Source organism: Gossypium hirsutum, chromosome A02, assembly GCF_007990345.1.
Source record: "Gossypium hirsutum isolate 1008001.06 chromosome A02, Gossypium_hirsutum_v2.1, whole genome shotgun sequence".
Lineage (NCBI taxonomy): Eukaryota > Viridiplantae > Streptophyta > Magnoliopsida > Malvales > Malvaceae > Gossypium > Gossypium hirsutum.
In genome coordinates, this window is record NC_053425.1 from 3,637,972 (window position 1) to 3,665,834 (window position 27,863).

Consider the following 27,863-nt stretch of genomic DNA (forward strand, 5'->3'; position numbering starts at 1 on the left):
GAACTTATAATGAGATTATTAAAAAACTATATTATGTTAATTAATATCTAATTAAATCTTAGCTTGTTGTGTTTATTATATTATTTTTGATAAGATTAATAAAGAATCAAACTCGAGATTTGTGTCAACTAAATATTTAAATTCAAATGATTTAGTCGATTATGTATTTATATTATATTTAAATATCTAATTAAGTTATTATTATAAGCTAACTAAATACTAATTTAATTATAAAATAATTAAAAAGTTAACCTGTTTAAAAAATAACAAATATTATTATAAAGATGTTTCTGCATCGTTGGACATTATCTTAATATTATTTATAGATTTTAACAAAATTTAATATTAATGAAATCTGATTTTATATTTTTAGGGGGTTGGTCCAAAATTACTTAGCGGACAATTTTACCCTCTTAAATACCAATTTTTAATTAAAAGAACTATTCTTATTTAAATTTCCTCAAAAAAAAATATTCTTTATTTAAATCTGTAATACAGTCATACCATGTGGGCACTGCTCCCATGATTTAAGCAATGAAATTAAAACATTATTAGAATAACATATATATTGACCTAATTATTATTATTATTATTATTATTTAATATTAACATAAAATATTGCAAACTAAGAGATCCATTCAATTGCTAATTTATATATATATATATTATTTCTCGATATGGAGTGCAGGTTAAAATTCTTTTCTAATTATCATTTAATATAAATTAAATTATCTGAAATTGTATAAAAAATATATTTATATGATTATATGTAAAAAATTTATCCAATATTACAAATATTTATTATTAAAATTTTATTAATTAAATACATAGAATAACATTAAAAAGATAAAATCAGTTATTATTAACTGAATTTTAATAGCTTAACTCAAAAAATATATTTTTGAATAAAATTATGGAAATTATAAATTATCATGAAAGAAAAACTATTAAAATGGTGGAAAATATATTTCTGAAGGGTATTTCATATTTAAAGGTTAGAGAGATATTATAAATCATTTTAAATATCGTATAAAAAAGAGCAGATATATATTATGAAAAACTGTTTTATACAAAAATGACATTATCAAATGTTTAAATTATAGGTTATGTCCTTACAATTTTTTTTAATTAGTATTGTTTATAGGGTTAATTTTCTCTCGACAACCCCAGATCGTGGTTAAGATTTTGAATTGGTCCTTCAACTTTAAATCATTTTAATTGAATCTTTAAAAGATCAAATTTCATATCGATTAGTCCTTTTATCAACCCAGCCCATCAATTCAAATGTTAAATGAGACCTCAAAAATGTACATTTAAAACACAAAAATCAAAATGTAAGTGACACATACAATTATGAATTTGATTTGTTGAAAAAACTGAAATAATCATAAATTTTAAGAACACTGGCGATTTTTAGGGAGTTAAATATAAGTTATTAATGCAGAAAGTACATATAAAATTTAATATATTTGTTTTAAATATGTTCCACTTTAAATTTAAGTTAGACTTTGAATCCTAAATTATCGATTAGGCTAATAGAAGGATTTGATTAATACGATACCTATATTTTTTAAAAAGGTACAATAACTTATTTGGTCCTCTAACTTTATAAAAAATTATTTTAGCCATTTATTTTAAATTTTTTTTTGCCTTTTCTAAAAAAAAAATTAACGTATGTTAACTTTGCTGACATGTCATGCACTTGGATTGCCACGTGGATGCAACATCAACAATTAAAAACTTTTTAAAATTTAATTTTTTTTAAAAAGAGTATAAAAATAATTTTTATATTTAAAAAATAATTAATTGCTAACGTGGTATACATGTGGATGCCACATCAGTAATATTAAACGAAGTTAACTTTTCAATTTATTTTAGGGTAATTTGGTTATAAAGTTAGAGGGTCCAAAAAGTTATTATGCCTTTTGGGAATTTAATTAATATGATTGAAGTTAGTACCAATGTAACGTATAAACTATAGTAAGGGACTCATTATGTAAATAACCCATTTAAGAAATGTCTTTGTCTAAAATAACCACCACTGCCTTTCTCCCTATTTGACTTTCTCAAATTATGCCAGATTTATTGCTCAAAATCCAAAAATAAAAGGAAAAACAAAAAAGGACAAGGAAAAATAACTTCAAAAATAATTATAAAAAAAAGGGGCCTCCATTCTTAAGCCTTTTCCCTCAAACTCCACCACTCTTTTCCTCAAAACTGTGATTTTTTTTTTTGCATTACAAAAACAGAAAGGAGCCAAAGGTGGCTGCTTATTGTGGAGCTTTAGACCAATGGAGTTTAGCTTGCAAAGCAGCAGGCTGTGGGAAGAGGTGGTGGAACAAACAAAGGTGGCAAAAGAGAAGGGTATTGATCCTTTGCTTTGGGCTTTACAAGTGTCTTCAAGTTTGGGTACCTCAGGGATTGCTTTGCCTTCAACTGAGTTGGCCCACGTGCTGGTTAACTACATTTGTTGGGATAACAATATCCCAATTCTATGGAAGTTTTTGGATAAAGCTTTGATGATGAAGATCATTCCTCCTTTGCTTGTTATTGCTCTGCTTTCACAAAGGTTGTGTATTTTTCCTTTACTTTCTTGGGTGTTCCTGGTTTTTGAGAGGTTTTAGATTCTGGGTTTTTGTTGAAGTTGTGAGATATTTGTTCATGGATGATGAATAGTTCGATGTGTGTTAATGGTAAATTTGATTCATTTCAAGTCCCTCACTTGTCCCCCCCTTCTAGAGTTTTAATTGGATATTTCAGTTTCTTGGAGATTTAGATAGATTTGAAAAATAATTTAAAAACTAAAAGATTTATCGTTTTATATTTCTTTAAATACAATCTGAAGATGATCTTCGTAGTAATCTATTTTCTATAGGTTTTTTTTTCTTTATTAGTGATTATGTAGCTTCCTTATTTGTTATTCAGGGTAATGAGAGATTTGATAAGAAAAGGGGAAAGGTATGATAAGTGGAGAACAAAGCATTGGGCTTAAAGTCAAATTCCATCAACTATAGTGGAAAAAGAAAAGTCAGCAACTAGAAAGTCAAACAGTTTATTTAACTGTTCTTAAGCTTTTACTTAAATAGTTTTTGATTCTAATGGCCTCTATTTTCATTCTTTTCCTTTTAGTTTTCTCAACTATTGGATGCTTGCCATTGTGATGCCTGATTAATTAAAATGTCTAGTACTTCAAAAGAAAAGAAATACATTATCCAGTAGGAAACTCTATCGGAGCTTATTTTTTTCTTTATATGTATTTATTCAACTTATTTTCTTATATTTTGGATAAGGGATGTAAATTTGAGTTTCAGGTGGGCAATGCAAATAATATTGTCTTCTAATTTCAATCTGCTATTAGTTAGTGATGGAATTCTTATGGTTCCGATGCTATATTTTTTACATATCTAGTTCTCTCACTTTGTTGGTAAATTTCTTTCTACAGAGTAATTCCGAGTCGGCGTTCCCATCCAGCTGCTTATAGGCTTTACTTGGAACTTCTTAAAAGACATGCTTTTGCACTCAAGTGTCAAATTAATGGACTTGATTACCAAGAGTGAGTTCCTCGAGTTCTTATTGCATGTATTATTTGACACACTTCTACACACACACACACTCACACACAAACAATATAAAAAAAAATCAAACATATATAAATTCAGCTTGCAAAAGATGGTATAGAGAAGAAGATAGGAAAAAATGTTTAGTTTGCAGCTTTGAATATTACATTACAGAAAAGGTCTTTGCGAATGAGTATGAGCTCTACGGTTTTTGTTATAATGTATTATTGCATATCACTATATCTTTATCAGAACTAACTAATTTTGTTTCACGTGCATTATAATAACCAGATTCTGTCTTCAACATGATCATTGTGCTTCAGTTTTAATATCTGAAGATGTGTTAGTATCATAACTAACTCCTAAGTGTTCTTTAGGCTATACTTGCTAGTTTCTTGCTAAACTACACAGAGCCTTTCATGGTTGTTCTGGTAAATCCAAAGGGTTGTTCGCTTAATTTACAAAAGCACTATTTAGATTTTGTTCTCATGACATATTTTAACTATGACATTGTGGAAAATACTTCAACCATGAATACCTTTTACTATCTCATCAACTTTGACCTTTCTAGAACATTTTAGACCATAATATAATGGCTATCAATATTGTATTAGAACAATTAAGGCTCATTGAACCATATAGAATAAGAAAAGAAGAATAGCAGGGGCTTGGAAAATGCAGAAGTAGGTTTGCTACCCAAGAACTTCATGGTATTGGCTCTTATGATTGCTTAATTTGAACAAAAAAAAAAAAGGTTTCATTATTCTGCAATTTTGATGTACATGAACTCAGTTCCCAGACGGAAATTTATATGTTAAAAGTTGTTCCAATCTATGTTAAGTGCAGATTTGACTTTACCCTAATATAACCGTGTTGGACATCGATTAGATGCCTTCAAATCTTTAAAGATATGACTCTTGGACCTTAGTAACCAATGGGGACACTTTTAAAATATTTTATGTTCCTGTGTTGGATATTATTAAGTCTATGATGAGCTTTGATCCTTCAACACCATTCAAATGCTTTTGATTAAAATGACCATTTTAGATTATACCAATTATTATCAGTTTTTGTTTGTAATTTCTGTGCTTTCCCTTCATACAGGGTCATGGAATCAATAGATGCTACTCTTCATCTTTCCGAGATTTTTGGGCTCCAAACAACAGAACCTGCCATTTTGGTGGTTGAGTTCATCTTTTCAATTGTGTGGCAGTTGTTAGATGCATCATTAGATGATGAGGGTTTGCTAGAACTTACTGAGGAAAAGGTGTCTAGATGGGCAATTAAACCTCAAGAAATGGAGATAGATGGTCATGATATGTATGACGAGAAGAATATCGCATATCGTGAGAGGTTGCAGAATTTCAATACTACAATGGCTATTGAGATAATTGGACAATTTCTGCAAAATAAAGTGACTTCTAGGATTCTTTACCTGGCACGGCGAAACATGTATGTATCTTGTTAACTTTCACAACCCCTCTTGACTTTTATGTGTTCTTGTTTGTCCAGTGCATTTTAGTTTTCCAAGCATTGGAGTGGTAAGTGTTCTTATCTTAGTTAATCTCAAAGGAATAAACTGGATACTGTTTCCTCATTGTTTTATCTGTAAGTGCATACATTCAACGAGGTGGGTGTGTATGCATGCATGCTTCTGTATGTGTATCAGAGAAAGTTCTTTAATTATTTGTTTGGTAAATTTAGGTCAGTTATCCTTTCAGGTTCCTTTCTGTTGAGCGTGTTCTATTTGAACAAAACATAACCCTTTTTTTTGGTTTGATTATCGCTTATCAATCTTACACCACTTGTCAGGTCCTCTCATTGGGTAAGCTTCATTCAGAGTTTGGAGCTTCTTGGGGCAAATTCAGCAGCATTGAAAAACTCGAAGGTTTTACCTTCTGAGGCTCTTCTAGAGTTGACATCAGATAGTCGCATTTTTTTGTCTAGAGAATGCAAAACAAGTTCGCGGCAAAAGTTCCATGCTGTTATGGCTTTTGGATCTCTAGCTTCTTCAGTCAGTCTATGCCCTGGAGCTAGTCGCTCTGATCTTTGGCTCCCTCTTGATATGGTATTAGAAGATGCTATGGATGGTTATCTAGTTAACACAACAAGTGCTGTTGAAATTATAACAGGTAAAGTTGGATATCTTCTTTGGTTGAAGATGGTATTTTCAGTTCAAAATGGCAGGTAGCCTGTTGTAGCAAAAACGATATGCCAGAATGTAAACAATTAAGTTTCGTACTGTGCAGGTCTTACTAAAACTCTTCAAGCAATAAATGGCACTAACTGGCATGACACCTTTTTAGGCCTTTGGATTGCATCACTTCGGCTTGTTCAAAGGGTTAGAACTTCTTCTAATGTTCAGAAATTTTCTGCACTTTTTTCTCTGAATGATTACTATATTCTGAACAGAGAATCTGAAGTCTTCTTAAAGCATTCCAAAATTTATGAAGACCTCTGTCCCTGTAACTTTTCAGCTCCGAAATTGCCTTAAATTTTATTGCTCTTAAAAGTGTAAAAGTTTTATCTGGTATTGGTGTACTTAAATTCACAATAGTAATATTACTAATTTGTTAAAAGATTTATGCTTTCAAGCCTAGAATATATAAAAGGAAAAAAGTTCTTGCTTTGCTTGACCAACTGAGTTTCTTTCTTTTTATAACAAACACTACATTCACTCTGAATCTATTGTAGGTGTATTCTTCAGCGGTATATTATTCTTTAGTTTTCAGGTATATGAAGTAGTCCGTTTGATGTATCTTACCTTTAGTTCTTAATTAACTGTTAGGAAAGAGATCCCATTGAAGGTCCAATGCCCCGGTTAGATACTCGTTTGTGCATGCTACTTTCTATTATGACTCTTGTGGTTGCTGATCTTATCGAGGAGGAGGAGGGTGCGCCAACTGATGAAACAGAATACGGCTCCACCAATCACTGGAAAGAAATGAAGTTTCCCAGGAAACGTCGTGCCGATCTGGTCTCCAGCCTACAAGTACTTGGTGATTATCAAGGCTTGTTAGCTCCTCCTAAGTTTGTTGTTTCTGCAGCAAATCAGGCAGCTGCCAAAGCAATGCTGTTTGTGTCAGGAATCAATGTTGGGAGTGCATACTTTGAGTGCGTCAATATCAAAGACATGCCTTTCAGTTGTTGTAAGTAATATCTTGTTCTATTGATCGATATTGCTGACCACTTTTTGTCACAAGTTTGGAGTCTAATCCGTGCGCACATGTTAATAGGCAGTGATTAAATCCGTAGGTGGTTTCCTTTTCTGTTAGACATCGACCGGAGAAGATAATTGGGAAGCCAAACCTTTTGCAGGGATGGGGGTGGAAAATTCTAGGAATGGTTTCAATGTTGAAAATTTTACCAAGTTAGGTTCAGTTCTTTTAACACTAAACTTATAAAACTTGGAATTTTAAAAATATGTTCTTTTACATTCTTGTAAGATATATAATTGGTTCAGTCGGAGGTTCCTTTTACTTTCCCAACTGATCTGCCGTAAAATTATTACAAAACCATCTTAATTGCTTTCCACTGGATCCAAACCATGGCAAAGCCCCTAGAAAGATGAGACTGAACTTATTAGTTTGGTTCAACTTCTTGCTTCACTGGTACTTATGTTGCAATGTGCATCTGTCTGCACTATTGTATGACCAGAGAAAAAGAAAAGAAAAAACATAGCAGAGTATAATCTTGTAACTTAAAATCATCAGAAGTCAAGAAGCATTGGAGCTTCAGGGTAAAGTGATGACTGATGATTCCAAAAGGGTTCCTTAATTCTTGGGGCACTGTGTCAGCTTCTTATTAAACACTAAAGAGAAAAGAAATAGAAGAAGTAATCCTTTTCTCCCCAGAAAAAGTTGTTGCATTGGATGGATGAACATATGTGTAATGCAGTCATTTAAAGAAAATAGTCAAGTATTACCATTGGTTCTGGTTTGTGCTGCACCAGAAACCTTTAATACCTAGAACACATTTTTGAAATTTTCTGAAATTGATTTCTACCACCAAGTTCCTATCATGAAATTTGATCTATTTTTTATTATTCTTCTGGCTTTACATTTTTAGCACTTTCTAATCTTATGCTGTGAACTTGTTTGCAGCTGGAAACTTGCGCCATCTGATTATTGAGGCTTGTATTGCAAGAAATCTACTAGATACGTCAGCATATTATTGGCCAGGTTATGTGAATGGACGGATTAACCAACTACCTTATAGTGTGCCAGCTCAGGCACCTGGTTGGTCATCATTCATGAAGGGGGCCCCACTTACTTCGGTAATGATTAATGCTCTTGTTTCAAGCCCAGCTTCCAGGTATACATATTTATCTCTCTTAAATTATGCTTTTGTTTTCATACTCTCCTTTTTTTTCCAAAAAGCTTCTGTCCTATGCTACTTAGTAATGGCAAGGCTTTGTAGTGCTTGTTAGGTTGAAGGGAATTATCAACTTTATAGGTATCAATTCCACACACATAAAATAGGCGACTACTACCAATGTGCAACTTCTAGTTCCCTTACTGTATATTCGAAGGTTGAGGAGAGCGTTATAGTGTGCATTAGGTTGGAGGGTGTTATTCGCTTTATGTGTATGGATATTTTTTTTGGGGATAGATCGATATTTTTTTGGGGATAGATCCCAAAATTACACATAAACTTTGATTCAATGTATAATGTGATACAGGAATTTTGATTTGGTGCAATTGTGATGAAACTTAGAGTGAATAGTTGTTTGTGCATGTACTGCTAGGTAGGTGATAGTGTTAGTGGTATATGAAAACTGAATCAAAATCAAATTTTCATGCATACAATTGCAGTAAACCAAAGTCTATGCATCATATTGTGCATTGGATCGAAGTTCATATTTACAGGAAAAGTTTTATATATTACCTGTGTGAGTGATAAAATCTCAAATGTAAGAATCAATAACAGGAGGAAAGATCTGGCATGCAAAACAATATAATAACATTAAACCGGATTCTCAAATGCAAAACTGAGTGATCTTGATATATACAAGTTTTCAAATATCTTTAGTTTTTGTTGATTTGACCTGGTCTTCAGTTATTCCTTTTCTTTCCTGAAGCCAGGTATATCAGTTGCTCTTTTTTGTAAATTTACCAAGGGTAAAGCAACTGAATTTAAGCTCATGGATTTGATGGAAGCTTAGCAGAGCTGGAGAAAATTTTTGAGATTGCGGTCAATGGATCAGAAGATGAGAAGATATCTGCTGCTACAATTCTTTGTGGAGCTTCTCTAATTCGTGGCTGGAATATACAGGTAATAAGATTAATATTCCTTTTCATTTTAGCATATTTCATTTGTGACCCTTATGCAGATGCCGTAATCTTTCATGTAACTGCATATTTTGTAACACTGAATGGTTCTTCCCATTTCTCCTTTGGGTTTTCTCCTTTTCTTTTTTTTTTTTTTTGCTTTTTATATTGTCTTTTTATTATCCTTGCTTTCTAATTATGTTGGTTATATATGCATGCAGGAATATACAGTTCAATTTATAACTAGATTGATGTCTCCTCCGGTTCCTGCTGATTTCACTGGAAGTGACAGCCATTTGATAGATTATGCTCCTATGTTGAATGTACTAATCGTGGGAATAGCATCTGTCGATTGTGTCCAGATTTTCTCACTACATGGCTTGGTATGATTTGCTAACTTACGTAAGCATATCCTTTCCACAGTTAATGAGTGATATTGCTTCTAGTTTCACAAAACTTTCATGAATGAATAATAGTATATCTTTATCTGTCACATTGATATAGTTTCTTTACCTCAGTAATACTTTGAATTCAAAGATATTCTTGACTTCTTCGAGGAATACCAGCATCTCCTTTGGGAGCTAAATTGTTAAGTTTCTAAGCAGTTTTAATTTAAGTAGAATGCAAGAATGAATTCTTTCGTTCGAACTTAGATTTTAGAAATGACAGCTTATGCTTTAATGTAGAATCAGGGCTCTTTTACTGGCCATGATACATTGCTACTGGTTCAAAATGATCTGAAACTAGAACGGTTAATTGGTTAAAGTTATGTATATCTTGATGGAAAGTTTTTTATGCTCTTTCTATTTTAGTCACACCATCAAATAAACATATAATGACCATAGTGCTTTTGATTGAAAAATCAATCTAAATTATTTCATACCCCTCGCTCAATGAGAAAATGGGTCAGCATTGGATTGGATTGTTTCCTTATTCAATGAAAGTATTTTTAAATTCAACCAACCCATTTTCAAAATATGAAGTGGATAAATAAAAATTCTGAGAAAGTCTTTCATTCGTCTATCATTACAGGCAGTGCCATCTATATTATCAAGGCAATTCTAATCTGAACACTATTTATTCCTTTTAGCTTTACTTACATATAGGAGGATTAGAAGTTTCCTTCCAAGCAAAATTCCCATATATGTAAACTACAAACAAATTTTATATAACAAATGTGATTTATATAATTCATATTCTTGTTTGTTCATGAATGTAAGTTGTTTATCGATGAAGACCTTTATTTGAGCTATTAGGTAGATTTTATTGCTTTCTTCTTCTGTCTTGCCAGGTCCCACAGCTTGCTTGTTCATTGATGCCGATATGTGAAGTTTTTGGGTCATGTGTGCCTAATCTCTCGTGGACTCTCCCCTCAGGGGAAGAAATCTCTCCTCATGCAGTTTTTTCTAATGCATTTGCTCTTCTTCTGAAGCTATGGAGGTTTAATCATCCTCCTATTGAACATGGAGTTGGTGATGTACCAACAGTTGGATCCCAGCTGACTCCCGAATACCTTTTATTAGTCCGGAACTCCCATTTATTGTCTTCTGAAAACACCCACAAGGACCGAAACAAAAGGAGACTCTCAGAAGTTGCGAGTTCCTCATCCCCGGAGCCTGTATTTCTGGATTCATTTCCTAAGTTAAAGGTCTGGTATCGGCAACATCAAAGATGTATAGCTGCAACACTCTCCGGCCTTGTTCATGGAACTACTGTTCATCAGACAGTGGATAGACTTCTTAACATGATGTTCAGAAAGATTAATAAAGGAAGCCAGTCGATAACTTCTGTTACTTCTGGAAGTAGTAGTTCATCAGGTGCTGGAATCGAGGATAACTCTCTGAAACCAGAGTTGCCTGCCTGGGATATCCTGGAAGCTGTTCCTTATGTTGTTGATGCTGCTTTAACAGCATGTGCTCATGGAAAACTTTCTCCACGTGAGCTGGCTACAGGTTAGTCTGGTGTGCGTATCTCATTTTTGTCTTTATGCACTAATGCATAATGAGGAAGACGAGAGTCATACATATTGCTGTTCAGGACAAATGTCATTTAGCAAGGAGCTGTTTCTCTTGGGGGAAAACGATAATGGTTGAGGCCTTTTGGGCTAAATGCCACCCCTCCATCTATATGTTTTGATGTAGGATGAAATCATAGATTGATTTCCACATGGCTAAGTAAACTTGACTCGTTGAACCATGTAAAAAGAGGGGGAAGAGGATGCATAGGAAAGGGGAGAAGTGGAAAAGAACTACTTTTATGTGAATTAATGTGACACCTAGATATGATGCTTAGGTCTGATAAATAAATATTGTTATAACCAGAATCTTTTTAATGTCTCAGGGCTAAAGGATTTAGCTGATTTTCTTCCTGCATCTTTGGCAACCATTGTTAGCTACTTCTCTGCTGAAGTAAGTCGATGTGTATGGAAACCTGTTGTTATGAACGGTATGGACTGGCCAAGCCCTGCTGCAAATTTGTCCAATGTTGAAGAGCATATCAAAAAAATTCTAGCAGCCACCGGTGTTGATGTCCCTAGACTCTCTGCAGGTTTTTAACGTTGCCATCTTAAATTCTGATTATTTATAACATTAAAGTTTACGGATTGTGATCTGGACTTGCATTTGTAGTTACTCATTCCTATGTCTTTACTGAATGGCAATGGCATTTTTGTGATTGTATGACTGATGCATAATGCAATAACAGGTGGTAGCTCTCCAGCTACTCTTCCACTACCGTTGGCTGCTTTTGTAAGTCTCACCATTACTTATAAAATCGACAAAACCTCGGAAAGATTTCTCAATTTGGCTGGTCCAGCTTTGGAGTCCCTTGCAGCAGACTGTCCATGGCCTTGCATGCCAATTGTGGCTTCCCTATGGACTCAAAAGGCAAAGCGGTGGTTTGACTTCCTTGTCTTTTCTGCATCTCGCACTGTTTTTCTCCATAACAGTGATGCTATCGTCCAGCTTCTTAAAAGCTGTTTCACTGCCACCCTTGGCTTGAACATCGCACCAATCTCCAGCAATGGTGGTGTTGGAGCTCTTCTTGGCCATGGATTTGGATCACATTTCTGTGGTGGGCTTTCTCCTGTTGCTCCAGGGATTCTCTATCTACGTGTTTACCGTTCCATCAGAGATATTGTGTTCATAACAGAAGAGGTGGTTTCTCTCTTGATGCATTCCGTGAGAGAAATAGCATGCAGTGGTCTCCCAAAACAGAAACTAGACAAGCTGAAGAGAAGCAAGAATGGAATGAAATACGGGCAGGTTTCTCTTGCTGCAGCAATGACAAGGGTGAAACTTGCAGCCTCCCTAGCTGCTTCTATAGTATGGTTGTCTGGTGGCCATGGTCTGGTTCAATCATTGATAAAGGAAACTTTACCTTCTTGGTTCATATCCGTTCATAGGTCTGACCGGGATCAAGGATCAGGGCTCGTGGCAATGCTCGGTGGATATGCACTTGCATATTTCACAGTGCTTTGTGGTGCTTTTGCTTGGGGAGTTGATTCTTCTTCATCAGCATCAAAGCGGAGACCCAAAATCCTTGGTTCACACATGGAGTTCCTTGCAAGTGCACTAGATGGAAAGATATCGCTCGGTTGTGATGGAGCCACATGGCATGCCTATGTGTCGGGATTCGTAAGTCTAATGGTTGGATGCACCCCAAATTGGGTCCTAGAGGTGGATGTAGACGTGTTAAGGAGGCTAAGCAAGGGATTAAGACAATGGCATGAGGAGGAGCTTGCTCTGGCCTTGCTTGGCATTGGTGGGGTTGGTACAATGGGTGCTGCTGCTGAACTCATAATTGAACACTTTGACTCCTAACTTGAAACTCCCACATTTTGTGTAGGATGCCGGTTGTACACTAGTATTTCATCGACTCACAATAGTTCTTTTTCGATATAATGGAGGGCATAGTTTGGAATAGGGGAAGGGATTGCAGATGTTAGGATTCGAATCTCAGACTTGTCGCGATTGAATATATTTCTTTTGATGGAAGATGCTTGTAGAGTGATATTGTACATAAAAGACTAGGTTGTATTGGAAGAATATTGTTTTATAAAATTTGTTTAATATGAGGCTGCCTAATATAAATTTGCATTTCACGTTACACACTGTTTTCTTCACTCTTTTTTCATCTAAAAGTTATTTTGTGTTTAAGTCACCGCTGGATTTATGTACTTAGCATTATATTTCTACACTGCCCTTGCCTAACATAAGGAGTCTGAAACGGTGTCGTCCTCATGTGCGGTTTTCTTTTCTTAGTTTTTATTCTGCACATTCTTCATTCTCACGTAGCAAAAAGCTTTGGACTCATTTAATTTTAAATCATACTTAAGAGATATCTATTGGATCACAGGTGAAATATCAAAATATTTGTATTTAAGATTTCTGTTTCAAGTTCGATTTTTAAATAAATTTTTATTTGTTACCCGTTATCAATAAATTTTTATTTGTTACCCGTTATCAATATTTATATTTAAGATTTACGTCTCGAGTTCGATTTTTAAATAATTTTTACTTCGTAATGAATTATTTACTGTTATATTATATTCCATTTAATACAATATTATTAGGGTAAATTGCATCTAAAGTCATTAAACTATTAATAAGTTATTAAGGTATTTGAAAGTTTTCATTTAAGTCATTAGGTTGTTAGAACCATTGTTACATGGCCTTCTCTCATTACACCACTTGCCCCAATTGAAAGCTCTCTTTCTTCTTCTCTTCTATAGATCTTTTTTTTTTTCATAAAACAACTTTGAACGTCACAAATATATGAACCAAAAGCCAAATATCTTTCTTCTTCAATCTCTTACACTAACCGCCAGATTGACTTGGATCAAAGATTATTCTTCTACTAATCGATGGGTATTGATCCACCGTATTGATCTCTAAATAGTCACTTAGAGCTTGCTAGCTTAACTTTTAAAAAATAGTAATAATAACAATCCAATGACTTAAATAAAAACTTTTGAATACTTTAGTGAGTTAAATGGAAACTTTCAAATACCTTAATAACCATTTTGTAACTTTTTGAAGTTGAGTGACCAAAACCTAAACTTTCTAATAATTTAGTGACTTATGTATAGTTTACCTATTCGAATTTCGAGTTAATCGAATTGAGTTATTCGAGTCAACTTGAATAAGTAATTCAAGTTTTGAGTTCGAATTGAGTTGAATTTTAAAATTCGAATAATTTGAATTGTGAATACCCCTTCGGTCCCTATCAATTTTAAAAATGAGCAAATTGGTCTCTCTCAACAAAAATTTTAAAAAAACATTCAAAATAATTTCAAAAATTCAAAATATTTATAAAATTTTCAAAATTTATATATATTTTTAAAAAGTAAAATAGTTTCTAAAAAACTCTAAAGAATATATAAAGAAAGTTTAAATTTTTTGAAACAATAATTTTGAGACCTAAATAAGTTAATTAATGATTCAAGTGTTATATTGAAATACAATTTTAATTCGACATGTTTAATTATTTAATTTAACTCGACTCAATTTAAAAAAAAAATTCAAACCGAGTTATAATAATAAAATAGAACTCGCCAACTTGATTAATTTAAAATCTTTTCAGTCGATTCGATCGATCGTTCACCTTTAAGAGGAAAACAATTTATACGAACATTTCGTTTAAGTGATCTTGATGTTTTTTTATCCCTTTTTAATTTGATCTTCAATGAAATGTAAAGTAAAAAAGAAAAAAAAGGCAAAAGAGTCTCATAAAAACCAATCATTTAGGCTAAGAAAGTAACACTTAAGTGATTCTTCATAATGCTTTTTGACAAAATTGCATGATGAATTTTAAAGGGTCAAATTTTTACAGCAAAACATTTCTTTGTTAGTTCTCACCATAAATAATAAGTATTATGAACTGAGTTATTAAAATTTTTGCTAGTGGCTGCAAAATTTTCAAAAATATTAAAATATTAAAAATTTTAGTACATTTTAAAATTAAATAAAAATATTATATATCTTAAATTGAAACGAGTCTAAACTTCAAAAATTGATTTCGACCTAATCAATATAATTATATTCAATAATCAATCTTGACTTTAAAAACTTAATTATAATTAGATTCGTTCAAAAGTCAAGCTACCTGCTCAACTTGATTAACAAATCCCGATTTTTAATTTGAACAGACTAAATAAGCTATCGATTCTTGATTAAACCAATTCAGTAGATGAGACCCGTTCTAAACCAATTGAAAGCAAATTTGATTAAAAAGAATAGCTAAAAGAGAGGAATCTAATCTACAATAACAATTTTGTATTTAGACATTCATCATGCTGATTTTGTATGCAGGATACAACAAACAAACAAATAAACCTAGCTTCTATCTACAACCATTGCTTTCCAACAAAAGGAAGGAAAGTCAACAGAACATTTGATAGTTCTAAGAAATGAGTAGCTTTATATACTATTTAGATGCTAATAGCTTCTAGAATAGCTAGATATGCTGCTGAGATAAAAGCCTAGAGGAACTCACGGTCGGGGATAATCAAAGGTGCCACAAGGGTCCAAATGTAGAGTGCAGCAGTAACCCATTCGGTGCAGATTCGAACCCAGACTGATGTCCAGCCAACATCTACAAGATCTGAGCTGTCAGATGAGCTGGTCCATCCGGAAAGAAGCATAGCAGAGTACATGCTTGCCAAGGCAAAGATCAGGTGGAAGAATGAATAGGAATAACTAACTGGTCGAGCTTCTTTCTCCTTTGTTTCCTTGCCTTCTTCAACATCGTCCCCTTCTAAAAGCGGTTTCTTTGTACCTGCACCACAAGGTTTTAATCTCCTAATTAAAGTGGTTTCTACTTTCTACCTTTTGAAATGCAGAAGCTTATCAAATGGCATTCAAGGTTATAGCCTGTTCAGATAGTGTCATCGAGAGGCTGCAGGGAAATTGTTGTTTAATTCATCTTGAAAACAGGGTGGAATCTACCTTCATTCATTGGTTCTACGTTTGAAGCATTATATCTTGTGATAATTACAATTTACAAGAAGCACAGACAAAGAAAATTGTGAATTAATAACTGGTTGAAGTGTAATAAACTGCAGATATAGCCACTTGGTTTTAGTAAATTTGCATTAAATGTCATATGAAAAAAAAATAGCAAAACAACTGGTATTCAGAAAAAGGTACCAGATAAGCAAGTTCAGCAGCCACTTTATATTATTGTCTCAATACATGGTCAATTGTAGCATAATTAAATGATCTATCAATAGCAATTTGGCCTTATTCTCAAGTCTACTTCTGAGTATCACAATATTTCACCCAAGGGAATAGAAAACAAAACATAATTGTCAAAAAAAATGAATCATGTAAAAAAAAAATAGAATGCACTAGCTTAGGCATCTGAAAATGTCAGCAGGGAAGTTTCAGGAAATAGATGGAATACTTGTATAAATATCTTCGACTTACGCAGTTTCAGAGGACTTTAAAAGATTACAAGTATTGCATTATTTTGAGTACCTGCTTTTGGGGAAGATGGTGGTGATAAAAATGTCGTTGAGGATCCAGCACGAAGAGCAGAATAGATAACTGAGAGAACTGTTGTGAGCATCCCAAGAATAAGAGTACTAAGTGAAACAGCTGAGGCTTTATTATGGAGACCATTGCATACATAATCTCTAGGTTCGCTGGAGAGACCCGTGTAGCACACATAAGCACAGTAAACTGATATCACAGAAGCAGGCAAAAGACTGCCATTCACCTGTTAAAGATTTTCAATTGCAATTATGTTGTCAGTTGCAAAAATCTAAAATATTTTCATAAGTTCAATATCACTAAACACTACAAGCCTGCCAAAGCCCAAGGTTAGACTTGTTACGCTGTTATGTCTTACATGTATATGCAAATTTTCCAACGGAAGATTTATGCAGCAAGCTTTTCGTATTTATGGTGTGAACTGTCCCTTGGAGGCTTGGTATACATAATAATGAATAGCTTTGAAAGTTAAGAAATCTGGGACTTGGGTAGTTTTACCAAGAGGATCATAGCTCCATTTTTCTTATTATAAAATTATAAAAGATAAAAGTTTCAAAAACTGAGTAAACTAGGAGATAGCCTAAGGAGCTAACCAGATAATGTCCAATTTTCTTGTCATTCTACAGTAACCTCCTCTTTAAATGATTTAATAAATATATATTTGTCTTATCAACTCAAGTTGTTTGCAGCAGGTCAGTTGATCATGTAAAAGCAATAAATAGAAAAACAAGCTTATTCTTACCGCAGGATGCAAAGCTATAATTCCAAAAGAAAATGCCAGAACCATTGTCATGACAATAAAGAAGACATTGAGACCACAGTCATGACCAGAAGGGTTGAACCATATAAACAAAATGCCAGAGAACGCAAATGCTGCAAGGTAGCAACCAATTGATACAGCAAGTAGAGCAATATACCTGAAGGAATAGAATTTAAACCTTAGTAATCAATAACAGAAACAATGGAGAACAATAATGAACCACTGGAACTGAGCCAACCATTTCTGTTCATCTTTTTCAACCCAGGCATCATTCCATGAGTGCGTAAAATCAAGTAATATAATCACTTGAACCAATAAAAACACGCCAGCACCAAATTTTGATAGTATTTCTGAAAGTATAGCAAGTTTACCAGGTTAGTTGCGAATTTCAGTATCATATCTTATGAAAATATTTACACACGCATAAAAGACTAAGAAGTCAAGAAATTTAATTCAACATAGCCCCAAGAGAAAGCATCATAATTCAATGAAACGAAGAAGATATGCCTGCCTTGTTCCCTTTCTTTCTGAATCTGGGAATTTAATGGCACATAAGAAATGGCACCTCTCAAATTAATCCTATTGAATTAAATTTTTGGTGATTAATTATGCCTTTAAAAACACATATATTCTGGATAATTACTTCATAGACATAATATTTGATCACACTGATAATTCATGTAACATTCCAAAAGAACAGTCTTTTTCTTATGTTATAATCTTAATCAGTTTTATCTTTATAACAGATAACACTACGCAAAGCTGGGAAATAGTTAGCAGTAAAACCTAAATATTGTTTCATGTAGTTGCATAGAGCAAAAAAAAAGTTCTTTGTAACACAAGCTTGCAGCATGTTATTAGGCAGGTTCAATGCAATCCATTGCATGAGCCTCCTGCATTGTTGGGTCTTGGAAGAGTTAGCTATCCTTACTTGCCAGACATGCCATTAGTGTATGAAAATAAGGAACAACAAAGTCCATTTAAAAGAAAAAAATGAAAAAAGAGTGTCTCCATAACTACGTGAACTTACAGACCTCCAGATTGAGGAAGATTTTAATAATTGAGCTTAAGGAGCAAAACTAACCATAGACTGTGATGACAACATTGGGAAGGAAGAACATAAGGATCACAAGCAAAATCCAGATCACCATCTTTGCAATCCATCCACCATGATGCCATGAATCACGTCTGTCATTTTGGTCCTTGACACCAATCATTATTAGAGCTAGTATAGCAAAAAACAGGAAATTCCCCAAGCTGACACGAAGTACTGCCTGTTCTTGATACCATGTTTTTGTCTGAGTAGAACTGTTTATCCCTGCCAAGAAAACATGAGAAAACATGTGATTATATATTACTTGTACAACACAGAATAGAAAAAGTAGTTAAACGTACCCAAAAATTCATGTATTCAGGAGATAGCGCATTGATTTGTTATGATCTTTTGGAGCAATAGGGTAATTATTAATACAAAATAGTTTATTAAATGTCAAGAACCCAATAGAACATAAAAGATGAGACCAATTGTACAATATCAGAATATCAACACAATGATGTCCAAATAGTTAGATAGCATAAAAGCATAGTTGATTCTGTCTGGTACTTGAGTTAGAATAAGCAGTGCAATCCAAACTATATGTTAATTTTTTATATGAAGATTGCTAAATGAACCAAGTGAACCAAGATCCAGGTTCTTCCAAATACTCTGTTATTATTTGTATTAAATTTATCATAAAAACAAAAACAATAAACAGAGTTCAATGACTCAACTAAAGAATGATTAGCCAACGTACAGGATACAAACATTAAAGCCCCCATTTAATTCTATCAATATGAACTCACATCCTTAACACTCAAAACAGTCATGCTTACAATGGCTTAGATTGGTAATAGCATACAAAGCAATATAAAGAAAACTCAGAAAACTTGTCTACAGATCACAACTCCTATAATTCAATAAGTAAATTCACTGTTTCTTCACTCCACAATTCAAAACCTACTTAGCAAGCCAAATGCCAATGAGGGGAGAAAATCATTTTTACATCAAAATTTAACTTAGAAGCTAAGGTTCCAATATGTCAATAATTGCATTCATGAATAGCCCAGCTTCCACTATCCAAACTTCTAATAAATATACTTATCACCTAACATCAATATTCGAAATACACAACAAGCAAATTCCAAAAGCTTTGAAGAACCGATTCTTATTTTCAAAAATTAATGCCAAAAGAAACCCCCAAATCCCTGAAAGAAGTAAGAATTAAACATATGGTAAACGTCATATGATCAGAGGAAAGAAGAAAGGGAAAAATTACAAGGTAACTTCTCCAAAAGAGGTGCACCAACTTCTCGAAGAATCCAAGAAACGACAAGGGAAAGCCCAAAGAGACCACAATAAGCAAGCCTGGCTGATTTCCTGGAGATCCCAGACGCCACCGTTGAGCAAAGGCCACATGTGGACGCAGCACAGCAAGAAGCTAAGCACGACATCTCTCTCAAACTCCCTCAATCTAAGAATCGGAAAAACTAATTGAATTCAAGTAATTATTAGGAAATTAAAAAATAAAGATAAAAAGGAAAATTAAATGATTGACTGGTAGCTGGGGAGATGACAGAAGGGGTGACGAACAGTTGAGAATTCTGGTTTTCTTTTTTTAACTAGAATGTTGCTAATATCAACTTCAAAATAAATTAAACAAAATGGGATTAAACTGTTAAAACGTTTTTATTTAATTAATGTTAATTTTGTTTTGTAATAAGTTGAATTTTTTTTTTATTTCTCAATGTCTCTACTCTATATAAGTTTATAGGATAATCTATACAAATAGTCATTTTTGTTTGCTTCAGGTTACATTTTAGTCATTTATGTTTGAAATATTATGTTTTAGTCACTTATGTTATTATTTTATTACGAAGTGATTACTCTACCATTAAATTCCGTTATCTCTTTAACGATAATTCTACGTGGCAGTCCAACTAGATTTTAGGTACCAACTTAAATTTTAAATGGGATGAAAATAGATTTTTAATTTAAAAAATTTAATTAATTAAAAATTTTTTTGGTGAATAATTAATTAAAAATTTTAAACCTAAACTTTAACTAAAAAAAGTGTTATCTCCTCTTTTTTATTTTTCTTCTGTCTCTTCTTTTGTTCAATGGATTTTTTTTTTCATTTGACTGGAAAAACTATTATTAAGATCAAATTAGTTGAAATCAAATTGACTACTTCATAAAGATGGATTCAATGGAAGGTTCAGGTATATCTTCTGGTCTGCTATGATCGAGCATCAGGGTGTTGCTGCAGAAGACACATGTAAGCTAAGATTAGCGACATTACAAATTTTGTGCGGAAGAAAATTTGGTCAAGCAGCACCTTCAGATAAATGGCCTAGAGATGGTCATCAACAATTATCATCTGTTGCTTCTCATCCCAAGTAAATCCATCATGGTCGAGTAGATATTTCATATCATTGAATCGTTTCCTCAAGTTCATAAAATTCATGTTCACAAACAATTTCAAAAAGTAGAAGAAAATATCAAAAATTTTAATTTAGGGTTTTCATTAAACAATAAAAAAATCCAATTTTTTTTCAGTATTAAGTAAAAGAGATAGAAAAATGCAAAGAAGACATATTTGAACCCTCCATTGAATCTTTATGAAGCAGTCAATTTGATTTCAACTATTTTGATCTTAATAATAGTTTTTCCAGTCAAATGAAAAAAAAAACCCATTGAACAAAAGAAAAGGAAGAAAAATTAAAAAGAGGAAATGAATAGTTTTTTTAGTTAAGGTTTAGGTTTAATTAAAATTTTTAATTAAAAATCTATTTTTATCCCATTTAGTAATTCAAGTTGGCACCTAAAATCTAGTTAGACTGCCACGTAGGATTACCGTTAGAGAGATAACGGAACTTAACGATAGAGTGATCACTTCATAACAAAATAATAACATAAGTGACTAAAATATAACATTTCAAACATAAGTGACTAAAATGTAATCTGAGCCAAACAAAAGTGACTATTTTTATAGATTACCCAAGTTTATATTAAGGGGTACATGCTTGCCACAAATTTAAAGCAGCTTCATTTCAGAGAAGATCAAACCCTCGACCACCGGTTTGAGTTAAGAAAGATTCTTATCATTTAATGTATCTCCTTTGATTAGTTGAATTTTTCTCCCGTGATTAATTGAATTTTAAATTTTACAAGTAGTTTTTGCTAAGTAGTTAATTTTAATTATTTCATTTGTAAAAGTTTTACTTCACTTAACTCAAAAAATCCAACTATTTATTTACACCAAGATTTTTAAAATAGACGGATGGTTGAATTGATCAAGTTATCGATTCAATTGTCCAATTTGATTAAATAATTATTAAAAAACAATCTAAATTTTTAGCTCGATTCAACCAGTCCATTTTGGTTCCTGCGTCAATCGGTCTAATTCATTTCTCTAGACTAGTACCCCAATCGATTCCTCGTTCGACTGATTCGATGACCAATCCATTTGATTCTAGGCCCAACCCATATTTTAAACGGGCCTAATTCTTTTATCTAAGCCTATTTTCTGAGTCTAATATTTTTACCTAAACCCTTCTAAATTTCAAATGGACTTTTGGGCCTAGGTAAGTAGCCTAGCCCATGAACAGTTTTATCGTGATTGGACTGGATTGAATAATTGGAAATTAATTTTGGAAAACTATTTTCTCTTATGTTGTATTTTGCTTTATCATTTAAATTGGATTGGATATTCAATGAGCTTTCCTAAAGTAAGCTCTAATGTAGTTGAGCCTATTTTGGGCTTACACCATTTTTGGGCTGTACACCCCACTTACAGCAAATACTTGTTAGCACCAAATAGTATTAAATTAATTTTTTAGATAATTACTTAAAAATATTATTAAGATTGATACTGAAATTTATTCTTTGGAAAAAAATAAATTTTAATTATTTTTATTTAAAATTTCAATCGGGTTAAAGTATTTTAAGAGCTTGAGTTTTTTTAATTTAAATAATTCTAAATTCTACTCTATTCAAGTTAAATTTTTTTACATTTTAGTGGATTTTTTTAAAAATAATTTCATTATAAATTCTGTTCATATCTGCTCTTTTTGACATAATACTTAGAACTATCCATAACCCCTTTTCAACCCTTAAATAATAGGATAATGCACTTCAGTACACTCGAGTCCACGTCCTCCTATATTGATGACAATGTCTATGCCAATCAAACTAAGACTCAATCGACTACATTTTAGTAAAATCTAAGTTTTTTTGAATGTTGGTTCTAATAAATAGGTTAAAATTCAATTTTACAAGATTGGGTGCTGTAAAATTGTAAACTTTTACCTCTTCATGTCAAAGTGTTTAAAGTAAAACTCTTTGGTAAAAATAGTACAATTCCAACTTTAGTTCTTAATTATTAATAATTTAACTTAATATTTTTACTGTATTTATTAAAAAATTTATATTGTTGATCACTTTTAAATTTTAAAAATTCAATATATGTCATTTTCATGAGACTAGGCTAAGGTTTGTGTCCCTTTTATACTTCTATTTTTTTAAGCTTATTGGATTCTAGTTTTTTTTTAAATTTTTTTCTATTATGTACAATTTCTTATTTAATGAAAGGTTCTTTTGGATGAACGTTTACTTTTAGTATGATGCGTTTAGTTTTTTTTTTATTTCACGTTATAATTTTGCTATAATATAATCTAATATTATCGTCATCGCTACTTTTACACTAATTGTAAATAAATGCACTATCCATTTAAAGGGACCCAAAATTTATTTTTCCTTTTTGAGAAAATTTGAATGTTGTTATCTTGGGGTCTCACATAGTCACATTCAACATTTAGGATAAAAACCACTTGCCTCCTATTATTGGCTATCCAATCTCCCAACAAAATGGAACACAAATAAGTACTTGGAGATTTTCTCCTTTAGTAAAGCATAATCTCTTGATTTTTTTTTTCCACTACATGTATGCTTACATTGTGATTACATATATGTCTAACGTGTATTACATTTCTTTGGTCCACACGTATGGTGTCTATTGGCCTAATCACAATAAGGTCCCAACATGGTCTCATTCATTGTTAGCTGGACTCGGTTGATCAAATTTCTGTTTAAAAAGGGCCACATTGTTTTATAAGTTAGTATTAAAGATCTTATCTTTTATATACTTTGGTTTTTAAGATAAGGTTATTGGGGTTTTCCTTGCTATCCTTTTGCATGGCAATGGGACATGATTTGACTATCAGGGTGTGACCCTAAATCTTTAGTTGTAATCATTATTGAAGCTTAAGGATAACACTTATGGACCAATTAACTCCAACAAACATGTCTCGATGTGAGTTAGTTCGAGTAGCAAAGAGTTCAATTTTTTTAAGTAAAGTTTTAGATTCAAGTTTTATAGATAAAAAAAATTATTATCACAGACACTATTAATTAATAAGTATTTTTTACGATTTGATTCTATGATATATATAAAAGTGAACACCTTTAATCAGTAAACTAAAAGTTAGGGTACAACAAATGTAGCTTTCATTATCTTTTATCATGTATAAATAAGATAGGGATAAAAAAGTGTCAACTAACATTGACAATCCACCTTGAGCTTGACATTGGGATATAAAGGAAGTGTGCAGCTTATCAAGGCCTTGATTTGTTATAATGTGATAGAGGACAATCACCCTTCTACAATGCATATCCATATGTGAAATTGGCATTTAGCACATTGCCATTTCATTTTTTTTTTGTCTAATTGGATTAGACATCTTTAAATTATAATCCATCTTTTAAATTAGTTTTAGAGTTTCGAAACATTTTAATTGATTGAATCGTTAAAGTATTAATATTATATCAATCAAGTTCTTCGTCAACCTGGACACTAATCTAGGCATTCTATGACAACTCAGATCGTATCTGAAGTGTGCACCTACTTCATAAGTTGCTCGTATCTAATGTGTTAGCCTTTTTAAAATCTATTCATAATGTCTTTTTAGATCTAAACTATCAATGCCATAAGTATACATATGTTTACAATTTGATCTACATTTTCTAAATATGCTTAGCTTAAATCCAAACTGACATTTAACACCTAGATTAATAGCTAAGCTGAAGAAAGGACCTAATACAATATTAATACTTTGAGGATAGTAAGTAAATGCCATATTTTTCAAATAAAAATGCATGAATTACCTATGCCAATAAAAACCGAAAGATTGGTCAGGAAGGTAGGAGCCTTGACTAAAAAAATGATAAATATTTCAATATAATCACTTTAAAAATCATAAAAATATAAGTTAATACAATGTTAAAACTTATTTTAACCCTAAATAAAAATATTTGACCCTACCACTAAACCTCAAACCCTAAATTCAAACCCTAAACTAATACATGGAATTAAGCAACCAAACAAAAATATTGTTGTTAAAAATTCATAATCTATTAGTGGTCCAACCAGGAACTCTACAATAATAAATGCTTCTTTCTCATGGAAGCATATATTATGAGCCACAATTTGAGTAATTAATTAATAAATTTTGGGGTCAATGGGGTATCCAACAAATCTTGTCTTTGGCCTTGAGGGAGCTTAAAGAAAATGGGGGTCTCACAAAAGGATAAAAAAGAAAATGTAGGGTTTATGGAAACTGTAGGAGATAATGTTTGATGTTTGATAAGCTTAATGTGAGAACTGGTTAAGAAAAGCTTGGCAATCAATTCATCAATGGCCGGCAAGATTTTTGTAATTTGATTAAAATAAAAAAGGTGTATATACTGTTGAAGTTGAATCAAAGCAGCAGCTTGGGAAAATGAGAGAGAAACTGCGCACGTGATTCTGTTGTGTTCCAATGGTAGAAACTAGGAAGTGGACCCTTCATTGTCAGTGGAATCTTGGTCTACAATTTTGGGTTAGCAAAAGAAATCTAACCAGATCTGACTTAGGGTGGGTTTGGATGGGCGATTGGGTGCGGTGCCGTGCGTTTAGCTTACTTTTTGTCTCATGCTACAGTATCGCTACAGTATCTAATCTCACCGCCACCGCTGTTTTTACACTAACCGCAGGTAAACGCACCGCCCATCCAAACTCACACTTAGGTGTGTTCTCCCTTGCTTTTGGGATAGACTTTTTCTAAAATAAGTTTTTTTCTCTTAAAAGTAATGAAGAATACATATCATTAGGGCAACTTTTTTAACTTTTGGGATTAGTTTTTTTAGAGATGAAAAAGCAGTAAATTTTAGCTTTTTCAGCCAAAAAGCACTTTTGGCTGTTATTTTACCTTTTTAACCTTACTTTTTGACTTAAAATGTATTTGATGCTATTATTTTGTGTTCTCTTTCTTGGTTATTTAATATGAGTTTTACAAATATGTTAAAAGCATTAATTAAAAATAAAAAATATTTTTTAAAATAATACAATTGTGTCAATATCTAATTACAAATATTTAATTATTATATTTAAATATTTAAATATAGTTTATATATTCTAATTAAATTTAATAAATAATTAATATTAATTACTTAGAAATATTTAAAATTAATATTATACATTAAAATATTAACAATAAGTTATAATAAATTATTTTTTTTATATTTTTACTAAAATATCATGATATTAACTAATTTGAACATTATTTAAATACATATTTGTTACTTTATAATATCATGTCTAAAATGGACATTTTACTTTTCAACAGTACTTTTTGACAGCAATATCAAACACTTAAATTTTTTCAAAGCACTTCTCAAAAGTACTTCTCAAAAGCACTTTTCAAAAGTAGTTTTCAAAAGCAACGAAGAACTGGCCCTTAATAACATAAGACTGGTTTTGAATTTTAAAAAAAATCTCTCTACTACCCTCAATATTGAGAAAAATAGTTCCTTTAAAAAATATCAAAGTAATTTAATCTTTTGCTGTTAAGGAGAATCGGTTCTTCTGATAGTGGTATTCAAATTGTTGTTCTTGTGGACGTCGATTCAATCCCTCAATAACGGAAAGTATTGTACCCCCAACATGGAGAGTCTCTTGGTGAGTGATCGTACGTCTACGTATGGTCAAGGTGCCTGCCTCTGTGAACCGTACATGACTCTCTATAGAGTTGGGGGGCGAAACTTTTGACGGAAGACATTAATGTCGTAATTAATTGTCCTTAATTGCTCACTTTTGAAATTAAAAAAAGATTATTTTTTGAGAAGGACCAATTTGCTTGATTTTGAAATTGAGAGGGACTAGAGAGGTCTTTTTACCTTTTGAATTTTTATACTATTCATATATTTGTAATTTTGTTTTTGTACTTTTATTTTTGGGAATTTGGTTCATTTACATTTCAATTTTAAGAACATAAATCCAATTGTGATAAAAGTACTATGGGAATCGTTGTACTAAAAGCTAGATTGCATTTTTTTGATAAAATTACTATAGAGATCCCTATATTATTAGTCAGATTGCATTTTGTTCCTTTTACTAAAAAAATTAAGTAAAGTAGTTTTTGTATGTTAGATTAAATAGTAAAGTGATTCTTTTGTTATAAATTTCATCCATTTCTACTGTTAAAAATTAGCGTGACTAACGGAATAGTCAAACAATTAAACGTGGTATGCCACGTGTATCTCATGCGGACATAGAGGGACCAGTTTTTAATAGTACAAATTGATAAAATTTTTAACAAAAGAACCCTTTGCTCTTTAACCTAACATACAATGACTAAAACATCAAAAAAAACATTCAAGGACTAATTTGCCCCTTTTTTAGTAGACGGGATAGAATACAATCCAACTCCTAATACAAGGGCTTTCATGGTACTTTTACCATAATTTTTCTTTCCTACTTAAAAAATGGGTAAATTAGTTTTTGTATATTAGATCAAAGAGCAAGTTGATCCTATGTTAAAAATTCTATCCATTTCTATTACTAAAAACTGGTTCTATGCATTAGAATGAGATACACATGGCATGCCATGTGTAATTGTGTGACACTCGTCAACCATACCAGTTTTTAACAGTAAAATGGATGAAATTGTTAACAGAAACAACCAGTTTGCTTTTTAATCTAACGTATAATGACTAATTTACTCATTTTTTAGTAAAAAGGCTAAACTGCAATTTAATTCCTAGTATAGAGGCCTCTATGATACTTTTACCTCCAATTGTTAACACAATTAAACTTCTTCCGTGAAATTTAGGTTCATCACCGCGTCATTTTTTTTTCTTACATGACTACCAAGTGATTAATATTTTTCTATTTCAAAATGCTACCCCAACAAATTTAATAAAAAAAACTACTGATGTTATCAATTAAACTTGAATTTTTAAATTCAAAAAGTAGATGAACTATAAATTCCTAAAAATAAACGTAGATGAGGTAAATTCTAAATGTATGAAAAGTATACGAACTTAAAGTATATTATAACATTATTTATATTAAGAGTCGAGTCTTAAATCAAATGAGGTAGGTTTTTAATCAAGTCCTAAAAAAATTTCTAATTTCGTCCCTTATTATAATTGAAGATATAAATAATCTTTATGATAATAATTTTATTTTCATTTTTAAATTATTTACTGTGAAACATAAAATAATTATAAAAATTCTATTAATAATAAAAACCAAACTATAAAAAATGATTAATGGTGGGTCTACTTATGTTCACTTACAAAACAGTAATTGGGACAAATAATTGTTATACAGACAGGGGGAGGCATAGCTGGAGCCATATGCTCTAGGAGCCATGCCCTTTAACAATTAAATTTTCTTTCAAAATATTTTATTTAAAAAAATAATTA

General features: G+C 32.0%; 2 protein-coding genes across 2 annotated transcripts; one reads left to right on the forward strand and one right to left on the reverse strand.

Annotated features, from left to right (window-relative positions):
• Positions 1-2,087: 2,087 nt before the first annotated feature.
• On the forward strand, positions 2,088-12,899 carry LOC107943551 (mediator of RNA polymerase II transcription subunit 33A). The gene is made up of 12 exons (XM_041088885.1): positions 2,088-2,569; positions 3,443-3,553; positions 4,662-5,009; positions 5,370-5,689; positions 5,807-5,898; positions 6,346-6,706; positions 7,661-7,871; positions 8,717-8,831; positions 9,049-9,210; positions 10,119-10,779; positions 11,168-11,374; positions 11,531-12,899. The coding sequence occupies exons 1-12, from the start codon at positions 2,292-2,294 to the stop codon at positions 12,646-12,648; spliced, it is 3,984 nt and encodes a 1,327-aa protein (XP_040944819.1). The 5' UTR covers positions 2,088-2,291; the 3' UTR covers positions 12,649-12,899.
• A 2,183-nt stretch (positions 12,900-15,082) lies between these two features.
• On the reverse strand, positions 15,083-19,773 carry LOC107927773 (serine incorporator 3). The gene is made up of 6 exons (XM_016858882.2): positions 19,396-19,773; positions 18,165-18,398; positions 17,319-17,430; positions 17,063-17,237; positions 16,306-16,546; positions 15,083-15,604 (listed from the first exon to the last, which is right to left on the reverse strand). The coding sequence occupies exons 1-6, from the start codon at positions 19,568-19,570 to the stop codon at positions 15,309-15,311; spliced, it is 1,233 nt and encodes a 410-aa protein (XP_016714371.2). The 5' UTR covers positions 19,571-19,773; the 3' UTR covers positions 15,083-15,308.
• Positions 19,774-27,863: the final 8,090 nt, after the last annotated feature.